The 14002-nt window shown below is 48.0% G+C and overlaps 1 protein-coding gene across 9 annotated transcripts in view; it reads right to left on the reverse strand.

The window, feature by feature from the left end:
* Positions 1-379: 379 nt before the first annotated feature.
* Positions 380-14002, reverse strand: part of Crtc (CREB-regulated transcription coactivator) — a 35822-nt gene continuing 22199 nt past the window's right edge. For 3 of the 9 annotated variants that reach the window (XM_025302556.1, XM_025302534.1, XM_025302530.1), the window contains 9 exons: positions 13308-13406; positions 10097-10246; positions 9464-9607; positions 8618-8779; positions 7233-7238; positions 6354-6416; positions 4468-4542; positions 4072-4228; positions 380-3777 (listed from right to left, as the gene is read on the reverse strand). In XM_025302556.1, coding sequence (XP_025158341.1) covers positions 3560-3777; positions 4072-4228; positions 4468-4542; positions 6354-6416; positions 7233-7238; positions 8618-8779; positions 9464-9607; positions 10097-10246; positions 13308-13406 — 1074 coding nt within the window. In that variant the 3' untranslated portion in view covers positions 380-3559. Of the gene's footprint in view, positions 3778-4071; positions 4229-4467; positions 4543-6353; positions 6417-7232; positions 7239-8617; positions 8780-9463; positions 9608-10096; positions 10247-11273; positions 11322-13307; positions 13407-14002 lie in introns of all 9 variants that reach the window. The other 6 variants (XM_025302542.1, XM_025302537.1, XM_025302532.1 and 3 more) reach the window with 6 other exon arrangements.

Raw genomic sequence — 14002 nt, forward strand, 5'->3', positions numbered from 1 at the left:
TGAGGAATCTGTAAGCGAGATGCAACGCACGACGCGCCTGAGAACACCATGTCCTCGCGCAACGATCGGAGAAAGAGAGGTCGCAATGTGAATATAAAAAAGCAACAGCTCGCTGTAATGTGTGTTTGAGGCCGATGCGCTTCGATACTATTACACTTACACCGCCATTCAACGGGAATTAATGTGAGCTGAGGTTGATGTGCTGTGAGATCGTATATCATTCACGCCGTTCGGTCAATAGAATTGCCCGATACAAATTATGCAAATTTAGCGAACGCGTGGTATTTGCGATTAGAAAGAGAGAGAGAGAGAGAGAGAGAGAGAGAGAGAGAGAGAGAGAGAGAGAGAGAGAGAGAGAGAGAGAGAGAGAAGGAAAGAGAGAGAGAGAGAGAGAGAGAACTCTGAAAACGTTACGCTGTTTCTCAGTTTCCTGACGGTATCGATAAAACGAGAAAGGAAAAACGGTAACGTGTTATATTGAAAGATCTCACGAATCGACGCTAAATTCGCTTAACATAGCATGGCGATTAACGCAACGCGCGGTCATCGTGTGTCATCCCGTTTCGACGATTTCTTCACGTGCGTGTTGCGCACATTATTTGTTAGTCGCTCGAGTTCTTCGGTAACCTGAATATATATTTATACATACATATATATATACATATACACATGTGTATATATATATATATATATGTATATCAATCGAAAGACAGCGATGTACGTTTCGCGACGTGTGTCGGAGATACGATGATAATAATAATGGGAGAAAATCTGTCCTCTCTGTTCATTCCTTTTTTTTTATCTTTTCTTTGCGAGAAATTCCGGTGAAGAATTCCGTGTTCTTCGTCCCCCTTTTAGCGAGCCCCTCGTTCACGATTAAGAGTGACAATGACAAATTGACGTCACGATCTTGGTTAACATTTAACTTGGTTTAACGACCTATGTTAAACGACCGACGATCATATTACATATGTTTATATTGCACGATTAATGATTCGATAGCACGATCTTACAATCTACGACGAATATATCTTCTACGCGCTTTTGGCACCTCTTGCGTTTTGCGCATTTACGCGGACGAGACTTTGCAAGTAAAAGAGAGCAAACGGGAAGAGAAATTTTTCATTCTACTACGTCAACTCTTTCGAATATATCGATGGTTCATCAACTTGGTCAACATTAATCACATTTTAAATATGTAAAGATTATTGTTAAATTTCTTCCGTTCTCGAGGTACTCTCCCCGCCGAGCTTTCGGTACGCGCGAAGAAGCTCCCGTAGCCGCGAAGTGTATTTGGCGGTTAACTGATAAGCATGTGTGTGTGTGTGTGTGTGTGTGTATGTGTTTGTGTTGAACGATGAGAGATAACGAAAGGAACAGGACACTTCCTTCCACCGCACTTCGCGCTTACCGGAACTTCCTCGACGTTTATACTCCGGTATATTTATGTATTCTCTCTTGCAGATACAAGGTGATCTATATTTATAAGATATGAATGGTATCAGAGCGATAACGAATTTATACTATTTCACTTTACGTCTGTAACGTCCCGATTTTCAATCTATTCAATGTAGTATGAAAGAAGGTCTGCATCTATATATGTGTCCTGCGTATGTATGTATGTATGTATGTATGTATGCGTGTGAGAGTGCTGTGGTATGCACCGCTGGATTCAGGCTACACATTTCAGGTATGAACGTTTTCGCGGATAATTAATGGCGTTTGACGAGCTCGAGACGGCGCGTCGCTCTCCCTCACGATCGAATTCCTCTCGTGTTCTCGTAATTTGAATTTCGAATTGTAAGTTTGTCCAATCTGTCAAGCGGTTTTCACGCTCGCAAACGACTGGCAATACGACTGGCGTGTGTGCATCGCGGGAACTCACCGTATTCCCGTGTAATTCGTCGCACTTTCCGACTTGTCGCAGCCTGAATCCGTAACACTACAATCGCCTATATCGTGTGTTCAACTAGAATGAAGAATTCGAATGTTACTGAGAAGGGTATGGTACGCTACTTACGATGTGTATAGATATAAGCGTCGTTTTCTTGATCTCATACTTTATCATTTATCTTAATTTCGCATTCGGTTTTCACCACCGAACGCGCGTATAAAGTATAATATATATTACTTTCAAAAAACAATTGACAACCGCCGAGGGTACACGCATATGACGCATATCTGCCTGCTCGTTATTACCACCGCGTCCGTCCAGCGTGATACGAAAATCAGAACGCAAGTGTTAACAATTGAGTTTACTCGATTTCTTTTCCCGGGTAGCACGAGTCAATACGACAAGTCGTAGGGGATGGTTGCGTGTGGCGAAACGAAACTATTCCTAATCTAAACGTACAGAAGTGGTGACCAGTATGAGGATTGCACGCTCGAGATGCAGAGAGATGATTCTTCTCGTTAATAAACGGTCCTGCGCGGTCCTTTCGCGCCGAGATCGCCATTGAATCTCTGGATTTTGCAATTCGCGAAACATCGGATCCGATCACGACTGTCGATCGACCAAGGCAAAAAGAGACGAGTCCGAATTCGGGACTCGATGATTCAATTCTGTGTTATCTGGATGGGATCTCGGTGTATCGGCCAGCGCGATAACGCGAATCTTCCACCCCCATCCAGAATACATTCCGCTAACGCAAACGCGTTTATGATCGCGTATACAAGCTGCTCTCGCAAGATTATAACGAGAAAAAGGAAACACAACGATCTAGATTGCTGCTGTGGCGTGTACCGCCGATAGGCATCTCCCTCCTCTCTCACTTCTATGTCTTTATGCGTTTTAAACGCTCCTCCTCGTTGAGGGGGGCGCGAATCGATCGTCCTCTCTAACGTTAAATTGGCCTAAACGGTAGATATTACCTCTTACTATAATTGCGTATGATAAAAGCATGTATAAATCATCAGTAAACATTTCGTTTTGTGCTTCTTAGAGATCATACATGATACAATGTACAAAGTAGTGTAAAATAAAAAAAAGGGTTAATAAAGATTCGTATTACTTAATCGTCAATTAACGGTCTTATCACGAGCGGGAAACAACTATCGTTGACCACTGACTTGTATCCGGAAGGAGATTTCGTACACGAGTATACTATCTACAGGGGTAACCTGCTGCATATAGTATACTATTTACACTTGACTTCTTTTGTTTTCTTTATATGCGATAAGTCGCGGAGGCGATGCACGAGTTGAGATTAGAAAGAGGAGAAAAGAAAAGGAAATATCGTATCGGGCGCGAGACAATTGATATTGATAAACGTGTGTTTCTCGCACACCCGCTCTGTGTGACACACGCGCTGCACAAAAATGAAGTTGGACAAGGTGTATATCTCTAAATATGTATAAATATACACGGCGATGTATAAGTATACACATTGACTCGCATTTTTGCCCTGCAAAATCCGCCAGTGTCCAACAAGTGGTACCCCATGTGTCAAAGTGTCTTAAGAATTAATTCGCGACGACACCAGGACAGAATTGTTTTATCCTTCATGCGTTAGCCAGCGGATCTGTCTGTCGGTCGGTAAAATGAGTAAAATCTCTTCTCTTAGAGGCGATCTAACCTAAAGTGGGCCTCGGCGCTGGAATCCGATATGACCATCGTAGGGTCCGCGAGCATTTGTAAACCGTCCACGTCGATCGGATCGAGGCCCTGCCTGAGGGCGTCGTCAGATGGAAACATTTCCGGGTCGAAGTCGCCCATCATCGCCGTGCCGAGGTCTTTCACGAATTCCGGATTCGTCAGATCGTCCGGAGCAGAGAAGTCTGCGAAAGAAAATCGATCGGGATTAGCGGCGCGCGCGATATTATCGGCTACGGCAACTGCGAACAAACTGCGCGCTTCTCCGCGCGCGTTGTTCTCACGATAACATAAATGATGCGCATTGTACGTCAGCGCATTGAATACAAAGTATTCGCGGAACAGAAATAGAAATCAAATGACCCCGTCGAAGACGGGGCGCGTGCGAGCGAGACTACTTTGCTGGTATCTCGTTATGAAACGCAATTAGAGCAATTATCGCCCGTGCGATCTGCACAATGCCTACGGGAATCTCGTACCTGTGAGAATGATCGTGGGTGTGTTTGGCGTTTGCGGTGTGAGCTGCTGGGTAGCGGTGGTGGTCGTCGTCGGCGGCTGATACGCCATTTGCGGATTCGTGCTAAAGTAGCTGGTATCTCCGCTGCCTAATTCGCCGCCAACATTGATCACGTCGTTCTGTGGAACAGAGGCCAAAGGCAACGGGACCCGATGAACAAAGGGTAAAGCCAATAGCTCCTCTACGGTGACCGGAGCGATAATGAAAATTGCGAACTTTGCTCCGCTCCGCTACGCGCATTACGCTCGCTCAGCGATGCAATTTCCATTTTCGCTCGACGTAGCGTCCCTGCCCCCCCCCCTCCTCCTCCGAGAACGGGAGGAAACGCAGAGGCTCTACTCGCTCCGAGTGTTCTCACCTGCGTGAAATTCGCCGTGTGATTCGGCGATCCGATGTACGTCCCGATCGTGCTCGCCTGCACCGGCGTGTCCATCTGAAGTAGAAAAGAAAGAGATGCAGATGAGCGAATTTACATTAATTAATTAACACGCCTCGCGCCAGGGGTGGAGGTGGCGGGAGGACGGGGGGCGGGGGGGGGGGAGCGGGATTAAGGCTGTTTGCGGTCTAATCTGATTCATCTTTAAGTGCGCGACTAAGTTGATTCATCTCGCGTCTCTCCCACCCGAAATGCTTTTTATAGAACGACCGCGCGCGGGAGGGAAGATAGCGGAAGAGGAGTATAAAGGGAGAAGTAAGGGAGAAGTACGATCGAACCGTGAACACACACTCGATTCGCGCGCACCGCACACCGCCAAGATCGCCCTCTGCCACCCCTCCCCCCGCCGCCTCCTTCCCTGCCCGACCGACCCCTCCCCGTCATCTTCTTCGATTCGAAATCTATTACGACTTTAGCTACGCTTCGATTTCCGGAGATACCTCGTTCCTCCTAATAGCCTTTGTTGGAGGAAATCCCTCCAGATCGAAGGTGCACGCACTCGCGACTCGCGCTGGGTTTCCCCGATAAAAAGAAAAAATAAAAAAGAAATCGAAAGAAAGCAGCAGAGATGTGTACTCTCGGGCTCGGGACGGGTTCCGATTCTCGGCCGGTGATATCAAGAAGCGATCTCGAACGCGAGCTCACGAGCGACTGAGAGGCGGTTTCGTCCTCAACGATGCTTTTTATCGCGTAAATAAAATATCGTCTTCTCTCTATTCGTCCATTAAGCCGCGCTGGCTTGGCGCGTAGCCGTCCATGCGGTATCAAACGCCACGGTAACGGCCACTTGTGCGTGCAACTGCAGGAGGGAGTAAAGAGAGGGTATCGTTAAGGCCCTGCGATAAAGCCAGGTCCTTCTGAAGCACAGCACGCACGATGGTGACTTTCGTACGTGCATACGTAATACCGTACGACCGCGTTTCCGAGCTTGCGGGCTATCAATCAGAGCTTATGCCGCGCGCGAATTGCGATTATTACCAACTACCGTTCTCTTTTTCTCTCTTTCTCTCTCTCTCTCTCTCGCCTCTCTCTCTCTCTCTCTCTCTCTCTCTCTCTCTCGCTCTCGCTCTCTTCCTCGTTCCAGTGTTTTTCCACGGCGAAAGCCACAAAGTACGCGCCTTTCCCGTGCGCGACTCTAACGACTCGGCCGAGACATTAAAAAATTTGCCTTTGACGCGGCTTATGTATTAAACATCAGCGCGGCACACGCGGCGTGTGATACCTCCGCGCGGCAGGTGATATTTTACCGTAATGTGCAAGTATTTCACGTCCAATCTGATATATACATATATATATATATATTTCTTTTTTCCTCCGTTGCGAAGCACGAGCTTCTCCCTCACACGTACGGGAATACATTTCGACGCGTACATATGCAACGACCCTGCCGTCGTGCGGAAACGGAGTCGCGAAGGGGAGGCTGTTTTGAGTGTCTCAGTTTGCCAAAACAGACGCATCGGTGGTCGTCGACGAACTGTAAATTTCTTTCGCTTAGCAAATACAGAAGAAAACAAACTGGAGATAGATGAGATCGCATAGGATACTGGAATATCGCGCGTTACAATAACAACACCGTCTTCGGGTCTCCCTGTCTCAGGCGCAACCGCGCGCAAACGCGCATGACTGTCCGTTATCAGTGACATTTGGAGAAGATGTGCTCTCCTCGCCGCGGGCCTCACGCAAAAAAGAACAGGAAAGAAACGGAAGGTAGAGGCGACAACGCAACGCCGTAGTAAAATGGGAGTTGCTCTTAATGTAGCGAACTTTTGCAAATAAAAAGTGTTTCAACTAATGGCGATATATTTCACCTCTATCTGCGTGGTCCAGGTGCAACCAAGTTCCATCAGCTGCTGCGCGAATTTGGGCCACTCCTGACGAATGCAGGCAACAGATAAACAGCAAGACTTAAGGCACAAGTCTAGAGGCTACATAATCAGTTTTGTATTTGGCAAACACATTCGCCTCCTTCCCTCCCTCCCTCCCTCCCTCCCTCCCTCTCCCCTCTCTCTCTCCCCCTCTCTTTCTTTTCTCAGCGTTGATTATCGACTGACATGCTCCCGTTACCAAAACTCGACGTACACTTGCGGCGCGCGTACGCGAGCCAATTAACGATCGTAATTTCGCGTTTAGAAGCGTGGCATTATAAACGAGGAATATATCGGGAATCGCAATTTCACGCCTTTGACGAGCGAGCGAGCGAGCGATCGAACGAACGAACGGACGAACGAACGAACGAACCAACGAACCAACCAACGAATAGACGAACGGACGGAGCATTTGACGATGTAACCGAGTAGAATACCAAACGACTCCGGCGGAATAATTCATACGAATCATTCGCTCGGAATAATTCATCGCGTAACATTAATTATAACTGCGAAGGTCAAACCGGCTCTGAATAAGAATGCATATTGTATGCGTTGGAATTCATTAAAACCGATCGGCTCGCACGGTAACTCTAGGAATACGTGAAAAGAAGGAAGAAGAAAAGAAAAATAAAAAGAAAAAAAAGGAGATGCAGGGGACGAGAGTGTCTCGCACGAAAATTGCGTTACACGGCGATGCGTGAAAATATGAAAATCGTCCCGCGCGCGATATGCTGCCTACGTTCGCGTCTCACTCGTGCCGTTTCTCTTTCCTTTGCCGTTTTACTAAGTAACGAGTACGACTCAGCATCGGATACTTACCAGTCCCTTGGACATGCATAAAAAAAAATTGAGCGCCAATTAGGATCGGATATCTTTTCATTAATTATAATTGATGGGGGCTCGCTCGTATAGTTTACACAATCGAAACCCGGCCGAAATGCTTTCGCTCTCTCGAGAGAGAATTCAGATCGGGAGAATCGGCGAGCCTGTATTTTCCTCCCCCTCTCTCTCTCTCTCTCTCTCTCTCTCTCTCTCTCTCTGTGTATGTGTGTGTGTGTATGTGTGCCGTTGTATATAGACATCGCACGCACGTCGAGGCAAAACGGACAAGTTGTGCGTGTCTGTATAAGCGCGTAACGTAGCGTGACGACGGTGTATACGGAACGCGCGCTCGCTTTCTCTCTCTCTCTCTCTCTCTCTCTCTCTCTCCCTCCCTCTCTCTCTCTCGCCGCGAAAACCCGAATGCAATTATGCAGCGGAGTATATGCCATGTAAAAACGTGCAGCACGTGCGTGCGTCTCACGTATTATCGACGCGACGCGAGGAGAGGCCGGAGATCGGCCTCTGCAGCGGCGACACGGGAGACACTCTCCGTGAGAGGCTGCGATTGTTACTCGATTGTTTCGTCGCGCGAGAAACGAGCCTCGAGATGAGAATATATGAAAACACCGGTTCGGGAGAGGCGTTTTCTTCCTTCTCCGGAGGTAAGACTGCCCGGCGACAGAAGTAAGGCAAGAATGTCGAGCGCATCGCTGGACCGCCGCCAGCGGTGTGTATAATAGATCGAAGGGCAAATATCTCTCGGGCGCAAAATTCGCGAAAGCAGCGCAACACTGGCACCGACGGTCGCACCCGCAAGAGAGAAGAGATCGAGTGGTCCTTTCTATCTTTTATCTTTTTACGCTCTCTAGCTCTCGTCGTTCTTTACTTGCGTCGCGCGCCGGGTCGCCACCGCGCCGATCGGGAAGCTTTTCGTTCCTCTCTTTTTCGCATTCGTGATCCTACGATGGAAACGCAAACGCTAGCTCTTCTGCCCGAGAATAGTCTACCCTGATATATGTGTGTGCTTCGGGTTCCGCGCGAGATTTTCTACAGTCCGATTGCTGGCCGAAAACTTGCTCTCTCAAAGTGAATCAGTGAAACTCACTGTCAATCAGCGATTATACACTGATTGTCAGTGCTAAATATACCACTGGAAAATTCATAAATATACCACTGAATTTTTCAGTGGTATACTTAGCACTGACAATCAGTGTACAATCGCTGATTGACAGTGAGTTTCACTGATTCACTTTGAGAGAGAGAGTGTGCGATCCAGGAAGATCCGCACGCACAAAGATACAAGAGAGCTCCGCGGATGTGTTCGTCCGCGCGCGCGCATTAAAGCCGCCCGCACATGCTTCGAAACGAATGAATTCACCTACCATCGTGAACTGCTCGAAGTCCTGCTGAAGGGACGCCGCTTGCGCCTGACTCATGAAGTAAGTATTCTGGTCGATCGCATCGGACGTCAAGTTCGGTGGACCCGGATGTCCCGTGGGACTAGATGGCGCCGACGGGTTATTGCTGTAACTCAGAGGACTTCCCTGGAACAGGAGACAACAGTGTTACTCGTGTACTTGTCGCGCCAAGTCGTCGCGAGAGCGCTTGCTCGCTTCTTGCTCGCTCGGACAAATGACGCATCGATCATTAGCGGAGTAAGCGCAAGAGGTTCGCGACGGAGCTCTTCGAGACTTCAGCTGCTCCTCACGGACTCTCCAAGACATGTCGTGAGACTTGTCTCAAGAACTAGTCGCGTCTCGAGAACGTTCCGTCATCGAGTCGTCTGACCGGCCTTAACTCGCGGTCAATACGCGAGGAAAATTCGCCGCGAAACGTCACGAACTTTCGCGTCTCGTGATACTTCTTGCAAAACGGCGGCTTTGATAAGTCAGCCTCGAAAAGTCAGCGAGAGATTCTACGGAGACTTCCAAAGTTCGGTCGAATTTTTCACTTCGTCGTGTACGTGTCGATGGAAACGAGTTATTCGTTAGCAAAATGTCTAACAGCTCGTTCATCGGCCAAGCGCAATCGTCGTCGTCGTCGTCGTTGTTTAGAATCTCCCGCCAACGTGTTGGCAGAATTCGTAAATCTTTATTATGGAAGCTGGCCAATCTACGGTCCATTACGGCTTAATTATCTTCACCTTGGAAGTCGAGCCGGGCTTTTTGACTAACTATCTTCGTCAACTGTTACATATTAATATCTTACAACACGAGAGATGATCTCACTTGAACTGTTAGACTAGGTGACGATTGCGGCGACGGCCTGTTCACCGACTGCGTGGATCGGTACGACCCCAGTGAGTTGAGCTGCTGCGGTGGCTGTTGATGCTGCTGCTGCTGTTGCTGTTGTTGCTGCGACTGCGACGTTTTCTAGATAACAGACACGGATGGAAGACACATGTAGAACAACCGATGGCATCGATAACGACAATCACTCACGAGGGAAGGGGGGGGTCTGACGGCGATATTTAATCACGACACATTTAACTAACGACGACTCTGGCGATTGTCGGCGAATTCGTTTCGATTGTAATCGATAACATTATCTCGGTCAACACAGGAGACAGCCGGTCGCTACGTGACGACACGTGGACGCGAATCTCGTCGGTCGGCTGCCAGGAAGCACCGAGCCGTATCCGGCTCGGTACTCGAAGAGAGAGAGAGAGAGAGAGAGAGAGAGAGAGAGAGAGAGAGAGACATACAATATTCGGATACTCGATACCGCGATACCATCAGCGACACCGCGAGCCGTGCACTTTAGCATTTCGCGGCAGATTTCGCGGGTCCGACCATCCCCCGTCATCTCGGCCGACTGCTATCATCTAGCGTGTAAATGTGTATGCGTGTATGTATACTAACTGGACTTTGCGGCGGCACAGGACTGTGCGGTTGTTGATAAATGTAGTGGCTGGTCGGGCTGTGAGACGTCGCCGTCGGCGCCGGTTGCTGCGGGTAGCTCTGAAGATCCTGTTGCGAAGTACTTGTGCTGTTTTCCAGTGCCACACCCTGCTTCATACCCATCGCTATTAACGATCGATCATCGAGAGTCCGTCGCGCTACGCTCTCTCGCTTTTCTTTCCCCTCCGCCGCCCCCCTACCCCCCCCCGTCGTCTACTTTATTCTTTCCTCCCGCTTTTCCTTTTGTCGTTTCTACTTTTCTCTTTTCATCGCGTTCTCGCGTAACTAAACTCGACAGATGCTAGTCGTCAGGCAGGCCCGCGCAAATCGATTCTCCACGTTGATTACAGCACCGGACTCGCGCGCGGAAACGGCTCGCCGTGACGAGCGACCGGACTCACACAACTCCGAGTCGCTCTCCGTTGAATCTCGAGCGAGCGTTCAAAGCTCAATTTCACAAAGCAACGTACACACGAGCCTCGCTTTCTGGCCGATCGGAGGGTATAACGTCGTGAAAAATTACAAAAAGAAAAGAAATCCACGAGAAAGATTCAAAATCAAAAATTGGCCGAAACTCCTTGGAGGATCCTCCTCCGCTCGTTTCTCCTCTCCCTCCTTCGGACGTTTTCTTTTTTTTTTTTTTTTTTCAGACGTTCGATCGACGCAGAACGACTACGTAGCGCTGCATTATTGCGTAGCGCCCGGCGTTTCCCGCGTTACGACGCAATCGCTCAAATTACGTCAAAATTGGCATTGCGTAATGGTTTCGCTTCTTCCTATCAACTGCGGACGACGTCATTTTCCCAACGCGCGTTTTTCAGCCCGAGTCGCTTAACGTCGCGGCGAACCGTACACGCGCGACTTTTTGCCGACACATATATATTACAATATATATATATTTTTTTTTTATATACTGTTATATATATATATATATATATACATACGCTACGGCGTTAGCATACATATACGCTTTCGCTATTGATTGTATTTCGAGTTTATCTGCAAGCTCGGTACTATGTAACAAGCAAAACAATAAAAACGCCACGGCGTTAACGGCCGTCGCGGCTAAAAGGCAGCAACAACACAAGCGTACCGTTATTACGTCTCGTGAGAGCGAGAAACTGGTGTGACTACTAACCTTACACGTGTGAAGAAACCTAGAGTTAACAGGCACTGATAAATGGTTCTGCAAAATAACAAACACAAACAACCACTACAACAAAGGCAAACAGAAAAAAATAATAGAAAATTAAGAGACGCCCGGCAAAAGTCGCGGGTGGGAGGTTTCGTCTTTGCGCCCGTCGGATCTTTTCTTTTCTCTTCTTTTTCCTTTTTTGTCTTTCGAGCGCGTCCCGATATTAATAAGGGAACGCGAGGAGCAAGATAACCGCAATGAGAAATCGGGGATGCTGTTTTTCTTTCCTTTTTTCTCTCTTTTAATCACCTCGTCGAAGAACGCGCGAGACACCAGCGACGTTTCCCTCGAGCGTTTCGGATTGCGATTTACATCGACTGGCGCTTCCAGCACGGTCTAACGATCAAAATTGTCACGAGCGGACCACGATAAATGTATTATTAAATACCGTATTAATAACGGCGGGTCGCATTTGGGTCACAAGTGCGATCGCGGCGTGTTACGAAAGTTTCATTGCGAACTTATAACGCTGCATAATCGTGTCCCTTCGCTACGCTACATTTACCATCGACAGTTGTATGCTAGAAAACAAGGAAAGAAAAAAAAAAAAGAAACACTGAAGGTGTCAGAGCTACGACGAAATTAGCGTGTTCGTACAATAAGGAAGCATGCCGAATATTCGTAAATAAAGAGAGGATACTTTGAGCTTTCCTCGGTCGAGGAAAAAGGCGCTCCTCGGCGTGAGTTAGCACAAAAAAGTGATCCAATTGTCGTGCATGCGAGAGCGAACCGCCGAAGAAGAAATCCTTCGTCGTTCACGTGATATGTGATATCCACTTGTTGCAAATAGTGCCAATCGTGACGAATCGGTGATGTTGAACGAGCGAGAGAGAGAGAGAGTATCGTCTGAATTGTTCCCTTTAGCGCCGCGCTAACTGTATCTCCTCAGCTCTTCGTCAAATAAACGTGTCCACTCGTGTCTTTTTACTCGAAGGAAGCAGCCGCAATATGTATCTCAAGAGAGATTCTAGCGCTACTCTAATCGAAACGTTCTAACATTTAAGGAAGCACAGAGAAGCACAAAGAATGTTCGCGTCTCATGCAATCGTTGCATTGCATCCTAAGTCACATCCTCCAACAAACAAACTCGTGTCCGACGGAACCGAGGTAACGTTTTCGTCGATCAACTCTCTTTCGAGCTCTGTCCGCCGCTCGACAGCGTTTCTTTCACGGTTGATTTCACGACGCTAATCAGTAGCTCGAGTGTATCCGCATAATCTGCCGAAAACGACATTCCGGCTCCGGCGACGCGACTGTTGCCATTGAAATAGAACCGGAGAGGGAGAAACAGAGAATATCGTACGAAAATATTCCTCTCGGACGACACCGTCGTGTATATTTTCGTAGCAAAATTACAATACGTGTCGCGCAAACACATTCTGCCTCTCCCAATTTTAGAAGCGCGCGATTTCTCCTCGATTCCGTAACCCACCATCAAACAGATGCGAAATATCCGAGCGATATCGGTATCACGCGACAGATAGGTTTAATCGTAACAAGTAGATTTAATCAAGTTCATCGAGAGACACACACGCATCTGGCAAGAGAGATTGTCGAAAACCGGTTCCCCGAGAGAGCGAAGGATGCGACGTAAATCAATCCGACGTGTTTTTCGGATATTTCGCACGGTCAACAACATTCTACGGCAGCGGTTTTTAATCGAGGTCCACGATTTACCGTTCAAGCGTAAGTCTACGAGAACATCTGACAGAGAGAGAGAGAGAGAGAGAGAGAGAGAGAGAGAGAGAGAGAGAGAGAGAGAGAGAAAGAAAGAGAGAGAGAGAGAGAGAGAAAAAGAGAGAAAAAAGACAAGGAGAAACGCGGAAAGTGACGCTCGCGCTGCGAGCGGAGAAATCTACTAGAGGTAGAGAAACGCAACACTTCGTGTCGCTCGCAATTAAAAATCCGCTGCGCTCTATGACAATACGTGAGATCTATAGTAACTTCTAGTAACATTGGGGGCGCGAGGATATTTACTTGGACGCTTGACGGATTGTGATCCTGTGAAAAGGACAGCCTACCAGCTTGTGCCAAGCTGGTCGGCGACAGGTTTGTGGGACTGCTCGTTTGAGGACTCTGGAATGCACCAGCGATTCGACCATTTCAAAGAGAGATTCCCGCTTCCAGCAGTAAATCCTACTTGTCTAAAACTTCCGTACGATGTATAACTCGGCGATTCCGTATAAATCCGTATGAGCGATGGGAGCATCGGGGAGGAGGGGGAGGGGTGGGGGGAAACAAGAAAAAAGGGAAAAGAAAGAGAGGGGGGCGGAGGACGCGGGAGGAGTGAACGATCGGCGAAAATGGAGGACGGCTACACGGAAATACGACGTCCGAAACCGAAACCGTTTCGATATCGACGTCCGCCTTTTAAGTTCTTTAATCGGATATCGTCCCTTCGTTGGCGGCATCAGCTGTGGCACGTTAAGCTAGTTAACCGACTCCGTTTAACGCAAACAAATTGCCCAACATCGATATCGACGGAGAACCGCTCTTTTCGAGAAAGATCGAGAGAGAGAGAGAGAGAGAGAGAGAGAGAGAGAGAGAGAGAGAGAGGGGGGGGATACATGTACCGTAATACATCGTTACTAAGATACGTCTTCTCGTAAATATTATTTATTTATGACAGTTAGTCAAGTCGAAATTATCTCCCCGAGTTGTCTTTCCGTCCC

The sequence above is a fragment of the Harpegnathos saltator genome, unplaced genomic scaffold, assembly GCF_003227715.2.
Source record: "Harpegnathos saltator strain DR-91 unplaced genomic scaffold, Hsal_v8.6 scaffold115, whole genome shotgun sequence".
In the NCBI taxonomy this organism is placed as follows: Eukaryota; Metazoa; Arthropoda; class Insecta; order Hymenoptera; family Formicidae; genus Harpegnathos; species Harpegnathos saltator.